We start from the raw sequence: 16,057 nt of genomic DNA, 5'->3' as shown, positions 1-16,057 counted from the left end.
AGCACATACCTGGGCTGTGACCATCTTCTGCATCAGCCCCTTCGACCATCTCTGTCAGAGAGGAGATGAAGGCAGCAAACACCTCCTCTGAGGTATCATACATGAAGGAGTCTTTGGGGTCAAGAATGGTAAAGAAATATGGGAGTGACCATATGCAAGGAGTTGAGGGAGGAGGGGAAATTGTGGAAGTAAGAGAAATTGTTAGAGGGATTTGGAGGGGGAGGAGCAAATCAGGATAGGGGATTAAGAATGGCAAAGTTTATTTTGGATCAAGAACAGGAATGGGTATAGGTCAAGGGCGGGGAACCTACAGCCTCCAGGCCACATAATGCCCTCTAGGTCCTCAAGTGCAGCCCTTTAACAAATCTTCTTTTGTTCTATGAAGTTCGGATTCAGTCAAAGGGCCTCACTTGAGGACCTAGAGGGCCACATGTGGCCTTGAGGCCACAGGTTCCCCCACCCCTAGTATAGATGGTTCAGGTCTATAAATAATATGGCCTGTACAAGGGAATTCTAAGGCAAGGGCCAGATCACACTCAGGGCCAGAGTTAGATGAGGCAGGGTTTAGGAGGCACCTTGGCAAGAGGGTTCTGTGCCACTCCAGGATCCATCCTCCATGCAGGTACGCCTCTGGGAACCCTGTAAGGTGAGCCCTTGGCCACAGTGGTAGGTGACACTATCCTCCAGTCGGTATTGTCTGCCTGCCTTCCTTGTACCGATGGGGATGCCAGGGTCTCGGCAGTGCCCCACTGTAGGAATTCAATGAGATATGGTCTCAAGCCTGTGACAGGGGGAAACAAGGCTGAGCCCACATGTTTGGGACAAGGAGATCCATCCCAGCACCAAGGGAACTGGGGAACTAGGAGGGGCAGTTTTGTGGAGGCGAGAACTCACCACCCGCATCACAGATAGCTGTAAATCCATCCCAGCGGCCAGAGGACTGGCAGATACGATTGTCAGAGCCACGTAAGGTATACCCATCATAGCACTGGAAAAAGATCTGATCACTTATATTGTAGAAGCGTTTTCGTGGCCAGAAGTCACCATTCTCAAAGTCCTCAGGGCCTGGGCACTGGATTGCTTTAGGAATAGAGGGAGGGAAAGGAAGAAGCCAGGGAGTAGGAAGGGAGAGAGAAATTCTCAAACCAGATCTCTTTGATTTTTCAGTCCCTGTCTCAAGAATAGAATCTTCCTCTGACTACTATAGACATGTCTACAGATCTCCTACAACATCAATTCAACCCCGATCCTTAATTAACAATAATTATTATAGTAGCTTAAAAAGATAAGCAAGCCATGATAATTCCTAACTACATAGGAATCTAAGATTTGCAAAGTGGTTTCCTCACAAAAACTCTGTGATATAGGTATTGCCAAGTATCTAGCTTTACAGTTGAAGAAACTGACTTTGCCCAGGCTCACACAGCTAGTTAGTTTGGAGGCAGTATTTAAACCCAGGTCTATTGACTTTAAGTCTTGTGCTCTGAGGTGAAAATCAGGGTTACTATCAGGGATGAGATTAGGACTGCTATTAGGATTCCAAAGCATGCTACCTCCAGTTTCCTAACCCAACTCCCTGTGTCCTGCTAATCAAAGCATATGCTCCAGGCCTTTCCCTAACCTGGTACTCAAGTGTAACCCTGACTCTAGTTCACACCCAATCCCAAACAATACATCCTAAACAATAATGCCAGCCTATTGACAAACCTCATCTTAAACCTAATACTACCAAACTTAACCAAACTTTAAGCCTAACTATAACCACAGACCCCAATCTAACCTCAGTCCTAAACTCAGCCCTAACTCTACCCTCAGTCCTAACCTTAACCCCTAGCCCTTCCATCTGTCACCCAAGCTCTCCTTACCCTTGCACTCAGCTTTTTTAACTATCTTCTTATTTCGTGTCTGTAGGGTGCTCCAGGATCCCCATGGCTTACAACTTCGCACCTTCACAGGATATGGATAGTAGCCAGATGGGCACACGTACTCCAGAAACTGTCCATCCTTGAGGAGTTTAAAAGAGCCACCTAAGATCTCTATTCCTTCCAGAGGACAGGGCTGGGTAGTAGAAGCTTCAGATGGTGCCGAGCTCACACCTAGAGAGAAAGGATCATAGGATTTTCAAATCCCCTCATCTTAGAGCTGAGAAAACTGGAGCACAGAAAAAAAAAATAGAGCTAGTACATGAAAGTGGTAGGATTTTAATTCAGTTCAGTGACAATGCCAGAGATTCAGACAGCAGGAGACAAGTGTCTAGGAGGGTTTGAAAGGCAAGGTGCTTCAGCTGCTCTGCTCCAATGGTGACCCAATGGGAGAGAGGGCAACTAACTTACCTGTAGGCACAAGTCCTAGGAACAGAGGAAGAATACAGAACCAGGAACACAGTGTCTTCTTCATGGTGATGGGAACAGAGGCCACATATATGTCCCCCTCTTGCTAACTATCTAGGTGAGGGAAATTGGGAGTTGATGAACAGGGCAATTGAGGGGAGAGGGTCCTGGGAGTAAGGAAGAAGTTGAGTTTGTCTCTCTCTGAATCTACCAGGGGCCAAAACTCTATGTCCAAGTCCAAACTCTAATCCCTAACTAGATTGTTCCTGCTCTCCCTTTATCACCACCCCCACTTCCCTTTATGCAATCTCTTCTGGCACCTGTAGCCTGCCCCGCCCCCCAGCATCACTTTCGGTAATGCCCAAGGGGAATTGTGTGTGTATTTACATTAAGGCCCTATTCATAGGCAGCCAAGGAAATCAGTCCCACACTTTACTTTACTGTCCAGGAGTCAGGAATTCAGAGTTTCAAATTTCCTGGCCCTCAGCCCTTACCAAACCCCAGGTCCTCTTTCCTGCTCCTCATAATGATCAGGGAGTAAAGCCAGCTACCCTCCCCTGACAGCCCTGAGCTCTCCCTCCCTGGTCTGTGTAATGGGGACAGAGTCCATAGACTATTTGCCTATCAAGGTCTCTGACCTCTTGCCCTCTCCTAATTCCTGGAATCTTTTCAGTGGTTTCCCCCACCACCACCCACTTTCTCTAGCCAGAACCTAACCCTGCCCCATAGACAGATGAACAGTGTTTGGGAGTATGGTGAAATCTCAAAAATTTATTAATTTCACAATTGGGAAAATCCAGGCATGCCTAGAAGGGGCAGAAAATAGAAACGAAAAGTAAAGTTGGGGAAGAGGGGAGAGGGAATGGAAGTGTGATACGGTAGAAAGAGAAGGGCTATGTAAAGAACTCAAATATTAGGATAACTAGGGCTAGAGGCCAGGCAGGTCCCTGCTACAAAGGGCAGGCTGAGATCAAAGAGACAAGACTTGAAGGTCAGTAGCTGGACACTAGGAAGGTCAGGATTCAGGAGGCTGGCCCAAGGGGCAGAAAACGTAAGACATTTTTCAGATGTTGCCTCAGCCAGGGCTGAAGCCGAAAGACGCTGATGTGGAAATCTCGGGCTTCACGGTCAGCTGGGGGTGGCTGGCGTTTCACCTCATTTTGGTCTGTTGTCTTCAGGGCATGATTTGTTGTCTTTGAGGAACATGGATTATATAGACCCCAGCTCACCACCCCCACCTAAATAAGGAAAAGAAGAAAATTTGGTGAGATAACCCAACCCCTACCCATTCCTCAAAGCTTTCCGTGTAACCTAGTGTCCCTATCCCACTTTCTACCAGAGATTCTATAATCTCTGCCTGAGTCAAACCCAGTTAGCTCCTAGTCTCCTCACCTGAAAATACCTGTATTTCTTCTGAAGGAAAACTGCCCCTCCAGATTCTCCTGCCAAGAATGGGAAGAAAGAAAAGAGGTATCATCAACCCAGCTCCCATGCAGCTTTCCCCTTTCACCCCAGTCACCACCATTCCATGACCTTGGGCAAGACATGGGCTAAGCATTGGCATAATTAGCCCTGACCAAAAGCACCAGTCTTCTGCCTCCACCAACTCTGACTCACTCATTTCCCAGGTACCTTATGGTCCTCCACACTCACCCTTGCAAGGGGATGCCTCATTTCCAGCACCACTACACAGAAATTGGTCAGTCACTACTTCTTTCACATCGGTGAGATTAGGGAAAAGGTTTTTAGCTTGAGAGACAGCTTGGATGCACAGTGCCCGCTAGGATGTGGGGGGGGGGAGGCAGTCAGAGGGGGTAAAGAGAAGGAATGTTAGGGAGATAGACTGCAAAGCCTCATAGAATCCAAAGATTTTAAGCTGGAAGGGACATTAGAGTCTAATCCCACCTCCCCCCACTTTTTAACAAATGAGGAGACTGAGAAGGCCAGAGTTTTAAGTGACTTTTCCAAGGTTGCCCAGTACTAGAACTAGGATTCCAATCCACATCTTAAATAATGGAGTTAAATCTCCAAATTCAATGAGCAATCTTCCCATTTTTCTATACTGTGCCTCCAATGACCCTTGAGGAAAAGGGTAAGACTACGAGGACAAAGGAGATGGGGTCAAGTTTCAAGAGCATATATCTAGGTCTACCCTGTAGGGAGATCAGTCTGAAGAATAGCTTTGCCTCCTCCTGCCCCCTTCTCTTCACCTATCACTTCTCACCTTGCCAGACCTCCTTCTGGGTCCTCACCTCATTTTCTTCCTTGAGAACAATGTCCATTATCTGATCATCCAATGAGACAAAATGAGCAGGGATTTCTTTTTTCTTCAAAAATACATTCTCTGTGAGCCAGAGAGAAAGGTACCATCTCCACACTGCCCCTCATACTGGACCACAGGCATCTGTGCATATCCTCTGCCTCATTTCTCCCAACCCCCACCTCCTGCTGATTCTTCCCCAGTCCCTTTTCTATCTGTTCATCGATAGCCCCCTGCTATCCCCTGGGACTTGGATATCATTCTCCCTGCCTCCCACAATACCATGGTCAAAACAGGTACTGGCTGGTGAACGCCGCAGGGCCAGGTTGGCCCCCACAGTACAGGGAAGACAGATGGGTCTGGGGAAAAAGAGAGGTATCAGGAGAAGCCTGCCCAAGGGCTTTGTCCCTTCCTTCCACTGCTTGAGACATCCCCTGGCTCTTGTACCTGGCATGGCTGGACATCTTGACCTTTTCAGTCAGCTTCAGCAGAGCAATGTCATTACCATAGAACTCAGAAATGCCTTGGTTCTTCTTAGCATAAACATCGTACTCTTCTGGAATGAACTGCTGATCAATCTGCATCTCTCTACCCCTCTTTAACTTAGGATCTCCTAGGAATATGGGGTAGCATGTTGAGGAGCCCAGCTCCTATATCCCTGAGGGGCAATAGGAGTTCTGGGAGAGAAAGGGAGTGTGGAACCAAGAGCCTGAATCCTCTGTGGTTGGGGACCCCTTCCCCTCCTCTCCTTACCCACAATGACTCTCCACAGCTTGGTATCATTATGTGTATGGAAGCAGTGGGCTGCAGTCAGTACCCATTGATCAGAGATAAGTGCCCCACGGCATGTCTCTTTGCTGCTGGGCTACAGGAGAGAACCATGTCAGTTTTAGGGACCCTGCTGTCTAGCCCCTTACTCTCTCTACCCCTACATGCACACCCAATTCTGAATCTGGCCATTACCTTAATGGTGACGTGCCAGGGTGTCCTCTCTTGGGATGAAGCATTGGTTGACATATTTCCCACACCACAGATGGTGTCCACAAACTTGGAAACATCTGTGAACAAGATGAAAGAGTGAAGAGATATTTGGATATTATGGAAAGGAGATAATTGAAAAGGGTCCTTTTCCCAACTTAATGTTGAACATTTTTTTTTCTAATAGTAATGCATACAGAAATCTCTGTATGTGCATGCTCCATACTTTTTTTACAGTTATAATCAGTAAGTTATCTAGGCCTGCTATTGTGAGTGACATCTGGGTATAAGGAAGCGGGGGAGGGGGGTGGCAGGGGAGTCAGTCACTTAGTGGTATCAGTAGTCAGGTTGTTAGGTCTTAGGGGCTACTAGCTCATCAGAGCTATCTAATTAGGTTAAAAAAAAACTTTTTGTAAGCAATCTCAAACACCTGAAAGGGGCGGGAGAGGGCAGTTTGAGATGGGCAGAAGGGGGATTGGGACACATTTGGCTCACATATCACATATTGACCACTTGGGCTTTGGGTCCTGGGAGGGGGAGTTCACTCACCCAACATATTCTCAAAAACCTGGAGGAGGGCTTTGGCGTCTGGGAGAATGAAGGCATGCCTCTCCCCATCCTTCTTTGACCCCAGCTCATTCAGCTCTTTCCAGTCTACATCCAGTTTCCCCACACCAATGGCATAGATATCTGGTGGAAAGCAGAAAATAGAACTCAAAATTCTTGGACCATGCAGCTGCCAAGGAAGGGATAAAGGAGGCTGCCCATAGCAGGCTACTGGTGTGCTTGGAAGTAACAAGCTCCAAGATACAGCTTTGGGTACTAGAAGTTACAAGCTTAATTTAAGGTGCCTTTTTTTGTGTGTGTGAAATTAAGGAATGACAGTTGTGCTGAGTTATTGTTTTCTGGGTGAAGAGAAAGACTAGCTGGGAGGGCTCTTCATGCCCCAGCCCAAACCCCTTTAGGGCAGAAGGGAGGAGACACCTCATTATCCAAGTGACTAGGAATGTGAGTGAAACATCAAAAACTCCCAAGGGACCAGAAAGTATCCTCAGTGATTGAGAGTGAGTTTGAGATGGTAAATAGACAAATTCCAGACAGGGCAAGAGTCTGCAAATAGCAAATCAACTTGTGGTATTCTGGTATGCAAATCATTAATTTGTTTGGTATTCTTGAGGGAGCTAGCTGCAATGGCACATGATCTCAGACTAGGGAGTATCACCAAGGTTCAGCTAGATTCAGGGGAACTTTAGACAAAGCTTTAGGTTAGAAAATTTGGGTACCACCCAGGCTGGCCCTGCACATAATTTCCATTCATATATCATATATATGCACTTTGTCCTGATGTTTTATTTCTATTTTTCTATCTCTGTTGTTTTGTTGAGTCATTTCAGTTGTATCCAACTCTTTATGACCCCATTTTGGGGTTTTCTTGGCAAAAGATACTGGAGTGGTTTGCCATTTCCTTCTCTAGCTCATTTTACAGATGAAGAAACTGAGGCAAACAGGGTTAAGTGATTTGCTCAGAGTCACACAGCTAGTAAGTGCTTGAAGCCAGATTTGTTTTCATTATTTATTTATTTATTTATTTTACTTTTAAAGTCCTTTCTAGCTTTTTTCTATTACAGGAATTATAATGCAGGGATATATGCATCATATACAATCACATATATGATATAAATATGTAAGTTTATTATAATATAGGCATGTAGATATAATTGATATAACTGTATATAATATATGCCCAATATATCATTATATGATTGTTTAACATATAATATACAATAATAAAATATATACATATAGCATAATAATATATAATATAACATATATCATATTATATTATGTACAATATGGCATATAATAATTAATACAAGTATAATTTAAAATAATGCCTGCTAATTTTAACATATCATTTTGGCCAACTAGATGGTACAGTGGATAGGGTGCCAAGTCTGCAATCAGGAAGACTCATCTTCATGACTTCAAACCCAGCCTCAGACACCCACCAGTGGTGTGACCCTGGGCAAGTCACCTAACCCTGTTTACCTCAGTTCTCTCATCTGTAAAATGAGCTGGAGAAGGAAATGGCAAACCACTCCAGTATCTTTTGCCAAGAAAACCCCAAAATGGGGTCATGAAGAGTTGGGCATGACTGAAATGACTCAACACCAACAACAATATATCATTTGAAAGTTTGTAAAGTGCTTAACAAATATTAAATCATTTTATGTGCAGAACAACCCTTCGAGATAGGTGCTATTATTAACCCCAACTTTTCAGATAAGGAAATTGAGACAGGCAGAGGTTAAGTGAATGGTCCAGGGTCCCACAACTAGCAACAATCTGAGGCCGTATTTGACCTCATGTTCTTCTGGCTCCTAACCCAGTGATCTATTTACCATGCCACATAATAGTTACAGAAACAGAATGGTGAAATGGAAAGAATACAGGCATTAGAGCTGGGGGATCGAGATTTGAATCCCAGTTCCACTAATCACCACTTTCATTGTCTTTGGAAAGTCCTTTCACCTCCATGGACCTAAGATTCCTATTCCAGAAAATAAAGGAGTTGGATTAAGTGGTCTCTGAGGCTAGTTTTTCAAATTCTGGATCCAATGATCCTACTCCACAATAAATTCACCAGAGTCTTGGCCACAGTTTTATATGAGGCCCAAGGGTGAAGATTGTGAGGACATACCAAAGGAGGTATATCATAGGGTAAGGACAAGGAAAAGATCCAAACAAAGTGGTCTAGGAATATCTGAGGAGCAAAAACTTTCTGCTGCAGTGATCAAAGAGGAAACAGAATCTGAGTTAAACCCTGAAGGAGGGGTAACTCCCACTGAGAGATGGAGGAGAATATATATTTTAAACACAGTAGGTTCTCAATTTAAAAAAAAAAAAGAATTGAATTGACCCATCAAAGTATTCAGAATTATTTGTCCTATGGCCACCTCTGGCCATAAAACACAATCACAGATGTCCTTTGTAAAGTGACAGGAACTCCATGCAAAAATAGCGTATTGGAAGGATGCAGTGATTAGAGGCAGAAATGGGGCACTCACCCAGATAATCCTTCCTGTCTGCCTTTATGTTCAACACTTCTTCAATCAGGTCTACAGCTGCTTTTGGAGATCCACCCATGTTGGACTTTCCTACAACAGGGACGAAACGCAGCACAGCATAGTAGAAGAAGATCTGGATTTAGACACCTGAGATCATATCCCTACTCCTAAAAATGCCAGTTTTATGTCTTTGGACAAGTCACTTCTCAATTCCTTCATCCATAAAATAAGCACCTCTCACCTCACAAAGTTGTGGTGAGGAAAAGCACTGACCAGGCCTAACTGTGTTGAAGTATTCTAGAACTTTGAGCTCTTACTAATAACTCTCCACTCACACAGCCTCCACCCCACTTCAGGCTGTCATTACCTCTTACCTGGACTGTTACAATCGCCTCCTCATTGGTATCCTTGTCTCAGGACTCCACCCTCTCCACCCCATCCCCCACATAGCTGCCAAATCCCAGAGAGCCTAACACACAGTTGGTGCCTAATAAATACTTGTTGGTGGATTGATTATTGTAACAGGAGTGAGAAAAGTTAGTTTATATGGTGCTCATGGATCTCCTGAGAGTGGGAAAATAGAGGGAGAATTCCTAAGTAGGTCTGGGAGTCCTGGAAACATCCTCAAATCTCACTATCGCTAGAAGGTTCTTCTTCACTCACTGCGACCCTTGATTTTTTCTCATTTAAACACATCCGTACCTCTCCCTGCTTCTGGCCCCTCCCCGTGTTCTGAGTTCTAAGGTCCATTGACATCCAGGTACCACTTACCATCTGTTAAAAGGATAATGGCATGTCGAATTTCTTCCCACTCCTTCTGCCTTCTGACCATTTCATTATTCATCATGTCATAGATTTGCTTCATGGCTCTGTAGATGTTAGTTCCAGTTCCAATGTCTGGGTCTGGAATCAGCAAAAGGGAGAAAATCCCTCAGACAACTCCTACCTCCCATACCTGGGGAGGAAGTCATTAAGCAGTAAGAAATGCTCTTCTAGGTGCTGCTCAGTGACTTTTAGAACCCTGTGGTCCTGGCAGAGCTCCAATTCCATCTCCCACTCAAAAACCAAGGGCCTCTTCATAGTTGAACACCGAACTAACTACTTATTACATAACTGCCACTGCCCAGAGTCATGAAAAAAAACAAAACCCAGAGATCCCAATATGGTGTCCTGTAGTCTCTTAGGTAGCAATGCCTAGTAGATAGGGAGGGTACTAGACTTGGAGTCAGAAGATTTGAATTTAAGTGCCACTTGGGACTTTTATTAGCTGCCTGACTTTCAGCAAGACACTTTGCTCATCTGTAAAAGATATTAATAAATTTATGACCTACCCAACAGGGGAAGAACCAAGTGAAAAAATGGATATAAAATGCTTTATACCTGTAAAGTACTATATAAATGTGAGCTGTTACTAACTCCTGATCCTGGGATTCAATGTTCTACATAATCTAGCTTCAACTGATAGGAACCTAGCCTTATGGCATACTGCCCACTCAGACAATCCTGACCTGCCACGTCCAGGGAACATAAAGTTCCACAGTCAGCCTGAACCACCTTTTCCCAAAGACACCTAGTACCTTTGCTGACACAATGCTGGGTTTCATTTCTCTCTTTCCACTCCTCTCTCCCTCTTTAGACACCTGAAATGCCTGAAATGGACTCCCCCATCTCCAACTACTGAATTCTTCCCTTCTTTCCAAGCCTAACTCAGTGGCTACCTACTACTGAAGTTTTCTCTGATCTTCCTTTGCCCTTCCTTTTTTCCTTCCTTCCTTCTTTCCTTCCTTCCTTCATTCATTCTATTTAGGTCAAACATGAAGGAGGTGAAAGCAGAAATACATAGAATCACAAAATGTCAAAGTAGTTGGGGACCTCAGATGGCATCTGTTTTCTACTGCACCTGGGAGGAAACCTCTTCTATAACATCCCTAACAAATAGAGCCTGGATTTGGAAGCTAAGACCATACTATCCCCAATGGCCACTGAGGAACCAGAGCACCTGGAATCTCATGACATTCTATTGAGAAACAATGCTTTTCCTTTGTCTAGTCCAAAACTTTTCTAGTAGAGACGGGGATACAGAACCAGAACCTCAATTGCGCTCTCAATCTTTCCCATCTGAAGGCAGCACCTCCCCTTTTCCTCCTCCCTTCCTCTCAACCTCCCCACCCCACACCTCCATATTTGATGTCCTCCAGCTTTTTGACTACTTCAGTCTCTTCCCGGGAACTCTTGCTAGTGACGGACAAGATGACTTTGGGAGTCTTAGCAAAAGTGACAATGCCAACACTGACGTTGATATCAAAGCTGAAGATCTGTGGGAGGATGAGCCAGAGGGGAAGAGAACATAATGAGAACCTACAAAATAGAGAGAAAAAGGATGGAGGTGGAGGAAGGAGGGAAAGAGGGAGAGAGGAGTGGAAAGAGAGAGGGAGAAAAGGGAGAGGAAGGGAGGAAGGAGGGAAGGGGAGAAAGAGAAAGAGAGAGAGGGAGAGGGGGTGAGGGAGGATGTAAGGGAGAGGGAGAGAGGCACAAAGAAATGAAACCCAAAACAGAAGGATGGGCAGAGACGCAGAGCCATAGAATGTCAGGACTGGAAGGGACCTTAGTCCAACATGGTAATTTCGTCAATGTTAGTGAATGAGTTAACAGATGTTCACTAAGCACACCATGTGAAGAGCATTAAATTAGATATTCTGAATGGTTTAGCTGAAAACACACACACACACACACACACACACACACACAGAGGCAAGAGATAACTTGAGAATACATACAATGTGCCAATGAACATTCAAAATAAAATTGTTGGGGGCAAGTAGGTGGCGCAGTGGATAGAGCACCCGACCCTGGAGTCAGGAGGACCTGAATTCAAATCCGGCCTCAGACACTAGACATTTACTAGCTGTGTGACCCTGAGCAAGTCACTTAACCCCATTGCCTAGCAAAAACAAAACAAAACAAACCAAAACAAAAAACCAAAACAAAATAAAATTGTTTACATGGGAGTCCATAATGGCTGTGGGAGGGATGAGATTGACTTGAGCCCCATCTGAGAGGTTTCCTGGTGGAAGCAGGTTTTAAGTTATATTTCAAAAGAAGAGAGACAGACAATATGAGGTCCATCTTGACCCCAGTTCCTGACCCTGTCTACCATAAGTCGAGCGCTCTCTTTGAAAATGCCAAAGTCTTCTTCACTGATACTCTGGGAAGAATCAAGGAGCAAGTAGAGATTCAGGTGGCCTGACCTCTGGATCTGGATACGCCGGCCCAAATTGCCTGGGAGAAAAATGGGACAGAGGGGACTTGTGTAATGCAGAAGAGAAGGAAGGGTCAGAGCCCCAACTCCAACCTTCCAGACCTGAGATGGCTGGGAAGCTCTTCTGTAATAAATTTAAATATCACCTCATAGTTTTATGTCCTACAGGCCCTCCAGCTATACCACTCCTCCCCTGCCTTTCCTGAGAACATAGCTCTCTTCTCCAAGACTGCCCTTTTAGCTTCTACTCATGCCCTCAAGCTGGGCCTTCTGCTGCTGGATTCTAGGCCAATACCACCCCCTTTCCCTCAGGCTCACCTTCTCTCCATCCCCTTCAGCCCTACCCTGCCCCCTTCCCTAGCTCATACCTGATTTTTGCATCAGTGGGTTGGTGGCACCAAGGACTTGAGAAAAGGCAGTGTCCAGGACTGGGGCCACATCCTCAGGGAAATCATAGGAGTAGGAAGCTGCAGGGGATGAAGGATTTTGTTGTTTACTTGTGTCCAATTCTTTGTGATCCCATTTGGGGTTTTCTTGGCAAAGATACTAAATTGGTTTGCCATTTCCTTCTCCTGCTCATTTTTCAGATGAAGAAACTGAGGCAAACAGGGTTAAGGGATTTACCCAGGTTCACACAGCTGGTAAGGGTCTGAGGCCAGATTTGAACTTAGGAAGATGAGTCTTTCTGACTCTAGACCTGGCACTCCATCAATTATGCCACCTAGCTGCCCTTAGAAAAGGGGATACTTGTGTTCAACTCATGATTATAGGAATGATGTGTTGGTGGGAGGGGGGATTTCTGGTTTTGAGGAGGCCAGTGGGATGCAGTGAACAGAACTTGAAATTAGAAGACCTGAGTTTAAGTCTTGGTCTTACCATTCTGATAAGTACCATCCCCTCTGAGCCTTTGTCTCTACACCTTTAAAATGGACATAAATAAGATGTGAAAATGCTTTGTAAACTATGAATTGTTATGCGCAGGTGAGGGTTTCTTGTTGGTCTGAGGAGATGGTAGAGACCTGCTACTCACATCTGCAAATGGGTTCAGTCCCACTCCAGACCCCATTCGCCTGGCACTCTCGTTCCTCAGACCCTACCAAGATCAGCTTCTCTGAACAACGATACTTCACCCGATCACCAACATTGAATCGGTATCCTGTCCTCACAGACCCGATTGGAATTCCGGGGTCTCGGCAGTGCCCGGCTGTAGGTAGAGAAGAAAGAAAAATGGACAGCCCTAAATTCCATATCCCTCTCTCATTCTCTTTTTTTTTCCCCTTCTCCTCCTTAATCTCCCTTACAATTCTGTAAGTGTCCATATGCTGTCTCTTGAGACACCTAAACCCACATCTGGAAATATGTAACTCCATAGGGCTATTATAAGGATCATAAGATCACAACTTTAGAGTGCAAAGGGACCTCAGAAGTCATCTCCAGTCCCTCATTTACTCATAAGGAAGGAATGAGACACAGGAAAGTTAAGTGGCTTGCCAAAAGTCACACAGGCAGTAAAGATCAGAGAAGCTGGATCTGAATTCTAGAGTCATTGCTCTTTCCATTATGCCACATTGCCTCGTGTATAGAAAACATTTTTATAACCATACACTTAGAAATACATGTAAGTTGTGTGTAAGCCAAAGCAAGACAGCTGGGCAAACCCAGACAAAACCAAGAGCGAGAGGAAGTTTATATCTAATGCCCTCCCGGCAACTTCAGCAAACCTTTCCTTCTCTCCTGGATCCACACACTCTTGTATCAGTTACTATTCTGTGTCCACTCATTTCTTCAGTCCTTTGCTCTTGCATGGCCATCCACTAAGGTATTAGTTGATACCTAAGATAGTTGTGCATAAAGCTTTTAATGCCCACTCCCTTTTTGCACTTAATTAGAGGACTCCCAAACAAAAGTCTTCAAGGCCCAAAGCCATTAAGCTAAAACGGTGGGAAGATTTGTAGGGAGATTGATGTTTTTGGACAGGAAGGCTGATGCCTTCTCAAGTCATGTCACATGGGTTACATGACCACTTGCTTCACCTACATTTAAAACCAATGTCTCCATGCAACAGGCCAACACCTTCTCCTTAACTTAAGGAGAGCCATAGTTCTTTGGGCAGCCTAGAACCCCAGATATTTTCCTTGGAGATACTTTACTTTGCAAACCCTAAAACACCATATAAATGTGAGTTGTTATTGTTACACCTACAACTCCATATCTGACCCTTTGGTATCCAGAAGCAAACAAACCCTTCCCTTGTGTCATATCCAGCACCATGGAGCTAAAGAAAAGCAGAACTAAGAATCTGCGAACCCTCAGTAGAACTGCTTCGAAGAATTTCCAAATTGCAGTGTCAGTAGTCACAGATACACCCCGCTCCCAGGTTCTCCTACGGAGTCACTCAAGCACGTGGCTTTTCCTCTCTGCCCCTCCCAGATCATAGGTGCTCCTAGACAGTCACCTCCATTGTCACATAAAGCCGTCTCTCCATCCCACATCCCATTGGGTCTGCAGCGCCTCATGGGAGAACCACGCAAGATGTATCCATCCTCACACTCAAAGCTCACATTACCACCCACAGGGTGACTGCTCAGCCGGGGACTGTAGACCCCATTCTCAAAGGCAACAGGAGCTGGACAGCGCACAACTGGGGAGAGAAAAGAATGGTATAAGCTGGGGCAAAGGGAGGGATTGTTGACACACTAGCACAGTGCTGGACACAAAGATGGAATTTAATCAATACTTCACTGAACTCAGCTACAGGAAAGCAGAACATGCTTGGGAGGACAGTTGGAGACCTTCAGGGAAACAGGGTGCCTAGGTCCCGGCAATAAGCCATAGCTGTCACGAGCAGGGCCAAGGAAAAGTCGAGGGGCAGGAGTGGGCACTCAGAAGAGAGAGCCAGGGGATAGTCAGAACTGAAAGGTGGCTGAGTCTGCACCACACCCGGCCAAAACACTTGTCCCCTCACATTTGCATATTGCCTTGGTGCCTTCGGAGGCTCCTAGGGACTTCCACTGCCCATTGCTGTTGCACAACCGAGTCGACACAGGGTATGGGTAGCGCCCTAGAGGGCAGGTATAGGTGAGGAGGCTTCCTGGGGCCCAACCATTGCTGAGAGTGAAGTTGCCACCCAAAATCTTCACATTCCTGGAACAGGAGGGAGCAGTGATAGATAAGCCTGTGGGGACAGATACAGAGAGAGGGGCATTAAAAAGAAAGATAAAAAAAGAAAAAGAAGACACCCCTGGGAGTACCCAGCCTGAAGAGCACTAGCCTTCCTCTCCCCCTTTCCCAGTGAGATCTTCATGATCTTTACTTCCCTCTCCCCATCCTCCTTACCTGCATACAGGGGCAGCAGTAAGAGAGCATGCAGGAAACCCATGGTCTCAATCTTAGGGGCAGGGACCGGCTGAGAGTTACTGGGAAGAGGGAACAGGGTCATCTGACTTCCCTGAAAACAGAATTGGCTCAGAAACTATGCAGCTTGCTGCCAAAGGAATAAGGAGTGGTGGCAGGGGGGAAAGTTCCTTTGTGTGTATTGGGGTGGGGGGAAGGGAGGAGGGAGAACACATCCCCATGAAATCAATAATTCCTGGTTCCCTTTTCTGCCATCCACTCACCAAATCTCTATCAGTGGACAACTATATACACATAACAGTCCAACAAGTTGTCAAACTTTTTTATAAGTTGAACTCAAAGGTTTGTTAGGTTCTGGTTTTGCATTATACCAAGTACTTCCTACTTTCTACTAGTCTCTGATATAAATATAAATCCTAAATATAAATCATGGCTGGGATATTTCATGGATTTTAAGCTTCACTGCCTTCCCCTAAAGGGTCCCTGAGGAGTAAAATAATTAAACTGGATTCACTGTTTGACTTTGAAGAGTGACTGGAAATCTATTTATAGCTTGTTTTCAGAAAACTCACAAAACAGATAAATAAGGAGGTAGGCTACATACCAATGAAGTAGAAAAGGCACAGAATTTAGAGTGAAAAGACACTGGTTATCACCATCTCATAGCCATTTAACCAGGATAAGTAAGGCAAGTAATCACTCTAAGTTTCAGTTTCCTCATCAATAAATTGGGGGTAGGGGTAGCTAGGTGGTGCAGTGGATAGAGCACTGGCCCTGAAGTCAGGAGGACCTGAGTTCAAATCCGGGC

The 16,057-nt window shown here is 45.2% G+C and overlaps 2 protein-coding genes across 2 annotated transcripts in view; both read right to left on the bottom strand.

Moving 5' to 3' along the window:
- The window catches only part of CFB (complement factor B), a 7,386-nt gene extending 4,399 nt beyond the window's left edge, over positions 1 to 2,987 (bottom strand). The window contains exons 1-5 of the mRNA XM_027876501.1: positions 2,334 to 2,987; positions 1,866 to 2,096; positions 895 to 1,080; positions 576 to 749; positions 10 to 111 (exon numbers count right to left, since the gene is read on the bottom strand). Of these exons, the coding sequence (XP_027732302.1) occupies positions 10 to 111; positions 576 to 749; positions 895 to 1,080; positions 1,866 to 2,096; positions 2,334 to 2,397 (757 nt within the window). The 5' untranslated portion in view covers positions 2,398 to 2,987. The remainder of the gene's footprint in view (positions 1 to 9; positions 112 to 575; positions 750 to 894; positions 1,081 to 1,865; positions 2,097 to 2,333) is intronic.
- Positions 2,988 to 3,081: 94 nt separating this feature from the next.
- C2 (complement C2) lies at positions 3,082 to 15,343 on the bottom strand. The gene is made up of 18 exons (XM_027876500.1): positions 15,232 to 15,343; positions 14,861 to 15,070; positions 14,351 to 14,536; positions 12,926 to 13,099; positions 12,264 to 12,362; positions 11,782 to 11,915; positions 10,813 to 10,951; positions 9,408 to 9,539; positions 8,637 to 8,726; positions 6,118 to 6,258; positions 5,554 to 5,648; positions 5,344 to 5,455; positions 5,038 to 5,203; positions 4,873 to 4,949; positions 4,583 to 4,674; positions 3,984 to 4,110; positions 3,723 to 3,772; positions 3,082 to 3,568 (listed from the first exon to the last, which is right to left on the bottom strand). The coding sequence occupies exons 1-18, from the start codon at positions 15,332 to 15,334 to the stop codon at positions 3,353 to 3,355; spliced, it is 2,343 nt and encodes a 780-aa protein (XP_027732301.1). The 5' UTR covers positions 15,335 to 15,343; the 3' UTR covers positions 3,082 to 3,352.
- Positions 15,344 to 16,057: the final 714 nt, after the last annotated feature.

The sequence above is a fragment of the Vombatus ursinus genome, unplaced genomic scaffold, assembly GCF_900497805.2.
Source record: "Vombatus ursinus unplaced genomic scaffold, bare-nosed wombat genome assembly UNPS02014811.1, whole genome shotgun sequence".
Taxonomy (NCBI): domain Eukaryota; kingdom Metazoa; phylum Chordata; class Mammalia; order Diprotodontia; family Vombatidae; genus Vombatus; species Vombatus ursinus.
This window is presented reverse-complemented; position numbering and strand designations above follow the sequence as displayed.

Excerpts from the sequence above, each read along its gene's own strand:
- C2 (XM_027876500.1), bottom strand. The coding sequence starts at position 15,334 with ATGACCCTGTTCCCTCTTCCCAGTAACTCTCAGCCGGTCCCTGCCCCT. Across the intron at positions 5,649-6,117 it reads GGTTTTTGAGAATATGTTGG|ATGTTTCCAAGTTTGTGGAC; the intron begins GTGAGTGAACTC and ends TCTTGTTCACAG. Across the intron at positions 5,456-5,553 it reads CCTGGCACGTCACCATTAAG|CCCAGCAGCAAAGAGACATG; the intron begins GTAATGGCCAGA and ends TCTCTCCTGTAG.